This window comes from Mesitornis unicolor, unplaced genomic scaffold, assembly GCF_000695765.1.
Source record: "Mesitornis unicolor isolate BGI_N332 unplaced genomic scaffold, ASM69576v1 scaffold34880, whole genome shotgun sequence".
NCBI classification, from domain to species: domain Eukaryota; kingdom Metazoa; phylum Chordata; class Aves; order Mesitornithiformes; family Mesitornithidae; genus Mesitornis; species Mesitornis unicolor.
The window spans coordinates 3,365-7,349 of NW_010156887.1; the positions used below are offsets into that span (position 1 = coordinate 3,365).

A 3,985-nucleotide genomic window follows, 5' to 3' on the forward strand; every position below is an offset into this window, starting at 1 on the left:
ATTAAACTAATAGCTTAGAGAGACCACAGCAAGTGTAAATCTCATACCAGATCTTGTCATGATTTTTGTTAATTGGTTATGTTATCGTGGCTTTGTTTTCCCCATGTGTTGTGTTTAGTGAAAGAAGTTAAAGACCTGGCAAAGTTTATGCGAATTTAATGGTTATTGTACATTCAGTATAATTGTGTTTCCATAAGAAATTCTCTTGTATAAACTAGAATGAAACTATTTCAGTGTCACTGTTGCATCAGGAATATTAAATGAGCTCTACATTCCTCAGTCCATTTTATTAACACTTGAGACTTTTCTCCCCCAGGTTTGCATTCACCGTGTTAGATCGTGCAGCAGCATTCGCTTTATAAAATCAAAATATGTGTGCGTGTTTGACAAATCTGCCCTCAAGTTTAGTCATCAACACCGATTATTCAGAACATCTGCTGGTAATATTTTTCATAATAAAATAACATATTTTATTTTGCTATTTTCTGAGTGTCATGTTTGTGTCTGACTGGTGTGTAGATTATTTTTGATGCATTCAGATTTTTCTGTCTGATATTTAATATTAAACATGCTGTGTTTTCTTGTTGTTTGTTTTAAGTTTCATGTGGCCAAATTGTCCAGTTTAAGCTTTCTGACATTGGAGAAGGGATTACAGAGGTGACTGTAAAAGAATGGTAAGCTTTACTTTGTTAGAAATATACTAAGAAATCAGCAAGTAGTTAACAGCTATATTATCAATTATTTAACTGAGACTAAATTTTCTGGGTTACTAGTGAAGTTTCTCAAGTTTAATTTTCCACATTTTAAAACCTTGTATATACTGAGCTTTACGTTATGTTTATTTGCAGTCTGGTTTATTTGGGAGTGGAAAAGGTGGAAGGAATGGGATGCCCTAACTGCACCTGTATATGGGCTTTCCTTCAGTGATTAATGTTTTCAGAGTGCAGGAGGTCTGTCTTTTATTATACTTACGTAGGCTGAACTTTAGAAACAAATGACTAGTCTGAAGAATCCACATAATTTTATCCTATACCCCTTCTCTGTTGACTCTAGTAAAAGATTTGAACATTAAAATTGTTTATGAAAAGCTGATGATGAACAGATTAAGCAAAATCAAATTGTACAGTGAAGGAAGGCAGTCCTAAAATGCCTCATTCTTTGTTCAGATAGGTGGAAGTACCTCTCTTGGCATAGAAGACGGTGTTTCCCACTTTCAGTTTCTCTTCCAAAACTGATCATATACTGATCCTGACAATTTGAAACTGAGAGCTTCCTAAAGTTCAGACTAAGCTGGGCTCATTCTTAATTGTAGATGGCTTATCATCTGTCAAGAAAACTCTGCTTTGGTAAAGTATAGTAAGAATATATGTGTGATGGTATTCTGAATAGTGTAATTTCATACAACAAAGGGTTCAGGAGCAGTCAAGCAAAAGATGAATAGCAAACATAGCCATTATGTAGAATTTGACTTCTTATCTGGAATGCACTTCCATGTTGTGGGGACGTACATAACTGAACTTACCAAAATGATACACAACACAGATTTTTACACTTAATATGTTTTATACTAGCTTGTGTCTTTTCTCTTAGGTATATAAAGGAAGGTGATAGCGTGTCTCAGTTTGATAGCATCTGTGAAGTACAAAGCGATAAAGCTTCCGTTACCATTACTAGTCGTTATGATGGCATCATTAGAAAACTCCATTACAACTTAGATGAAATTGCTTATGTTGGAAAACCATTAGTGGATATTGAAATCGATGCTTCAAAAGGTATTGTAAGCCTTTTTTTCCTCTTTATGAAGTCAAGAAAGTTAAGTAGAAAAAACTGTAATGTTTTATTAGAATTTAAAATCTCAAAAGCCAGACGTTTCCTAATGAAAACTTAGCTTAAACCAGCAGCCTTTAGGATGCTATATTCCCATCCACAGTAGCTCAGTGTACGTGTTATAAACTTCAGCTGTAACAGAAACACAGAATGATTTAGGCTGGAATGTAACATGCTTAGACTGTAGTAAAGTTGAAATTTTCCTTTTTGTTTGCAGGTGTTTCCCCAGAAGAAGATGTTGTTGAAACACCTCCTATGTCTCATGAGGAGCACACTCACCAAGAGATAAAAGGTCACAAGACGTTAGCAACCCCTGCAGTTCGTCGGCTGGCCATGGAGAACAACGTAAGTTTGCATTTTATCCACCCTTTATGTAGCAGTTTGACTGACTAGGGGAACACTGATCTAGAGGAAAGTGCACTGAGAAATGACTTGTTTTCAAATACATTTCAAATGTGTAAAAACTGTTGTAAAGATTAAGAGAGTGCATTTTGATGATTATGGTGGAAAGGAGAAGAATTACTGGGCTTAAAATGCAGCTAGGATGCTTTAGGCTGAGGCTTGAGAAAACCTTTTTAGAATGAAAATATTTAATGAAGTATCAGAATAGATTGCTGGGACAGAGGAAGGAGGAGGGAAAAATGGAATCTCGGCTTTAGCTGCCTTGTTCTGTTTTTCAGATTTGTATTAGAGCACAGGATGTACTAGGTGATCTTCTAAGCGCTTTTAAAATTATTTTTTCCTGTGAATCTATGAATATTCCATTGGTTTTGAAAGCTTATGGTGCATTTTTAGGAGAAAAATAAAACAGTAAGTAGGGAAAATTAAGTGACACATAGCTTTCCTCAAATTAATATTTCACTATTGATCCTGTGAGGTAATTAAGAGGTAAGTAGTATTCGTAGTTCCTTCTCAAAGTATGCAAGTAGACACTTAGTGGGCCTTCTGGATGACTTGAATGATGTTGAGTAATAAATCATAGAAAGGGAAAGAAAACTGTAGATATGTGAGATCAATAACTGGAATAATTTTAAACTGTAGCTCACAATATAGGATATTTTAATATAGCTGTAAAACAAGTGTCATAGTTGGTTATGTACTTTTCAGATTAAATTGAGTGAAGTTGTTGGAACAGGGAAAGATAACAGAATCCTTAAAGAAGACATACTCAATTATTTGGCCAAACAAACAGGAGCTATTTTACCTCCATCACCAAAGGCTGAAATTATCCCACCCTCACCAAAATCAGAGACTGTGCCAGAGACTCCAAAGGACAAAGCACGCAAAACTGTGCCTGTTTCCAGACCCATTGTGTTTTCAGGAAAAGATAAAACTGAACCTATAACAGGTAAATAATGAAATACAATATTTCAAGACCATGTTCACTGTAGACTACCAGTAGATGTTACTGTATTGGGTTTTCTGTGAGGGGTTTTTGGTTGTGTCTTTGGTAATGGGGGAAGGGCTATGGAGATGGCCCTTTAAGAAGCTACCTGAAAAGTTCCCCCTTTGCCTTTGTCAGACCCACCTCTGACCGGGGCCAAGCCAATCAGTGCCCCTGCGAATTCATGTATTTAAGGGGGGTGCAGGGCATGCCTCGCTCTCTCTCTGGCACCGGCCCTGACCAGCACAGCCCCAGGTGCAGGTGGGACGGACCTGGCCTGGCCCAGCTGGGCTTGGCCGGCCCTGACCACAACTTAAGCTTAAGCCCCGCTGCAGCTTCATCCCAAAAAAAAGAGAGAGCCAGGATCTCCATAACCATCGTAGGAGACCTGCAGCAGAGAAAGGAGTGGGGCCCAAAGAGAACAATTTTGAAGAACACCAAGGTCGGTTTGAAGGAAAGAAAGGAGAGGGAGGAGGAGGAGGACATAGAACCCAGGTTTCCCCTTTCCAATCCGTGGCGAGAGCCGGGTCGACTTGGCGGTGTGTGAGGGAACTGTGGCCATGGGCAGACCCAGATTGGGGTTCTGTGGACTTGGGCTGAAGCAGTTTTGTGTGTGAGGGAAACTGCAGCTGCAGGCAGACCGAGATTGGACTTTTGAGTCCCCTATGGAAAGGGGGTCACGTGGAAGCAGAGAGAGACACTGGGCTGAGGTTTTTTTTTCCCTTCTCCTAAGAGGCACGTGGCGGGAAGAGCAACCGCGCCTCAAGGGAAAGA

The 3,985-nt window shown here is 39.0% G+C and overlaps 1 protein-coding gene across 1 annotated transcript in view; it reads left to right on the forward strand.

Moving 5' to 3' along the window:
• Positions 1 to 316: 316 nt before the first annotated feature.
• The window catches only part of DBT (dihydrolipoamide branched chain transacylase E2), a gene marked incomplete at its 5' end in the record, with an annotated part of 8,296 nt that continues 4,627 nt past the window's right edge, over positions 317 to 3,985 (forward strand). Inside the window, 5 exons of the mRNA XM_010194785.1 lie at positions 317 to 440; positions 599 to 674; positions 1,591 to 1,772; positions 2,045 to 2,172; positions 2,935 to 3,175. Of these exons, the coding sequence (XP_010193087.1) occupies positions 317 to 440; positions 599 to 674; positions 1,591 to 1,772; positions 2,045 to 2,172; positions 2,935 to 3,175 (751 nt within the window). The remainder of the gene's footprint in view (positions 441 to 598; positions 675 to 1,590; positions 1,773 to 2,044; positions 2,173 to 2,934; positions 3,176 to 3,985) is intronic.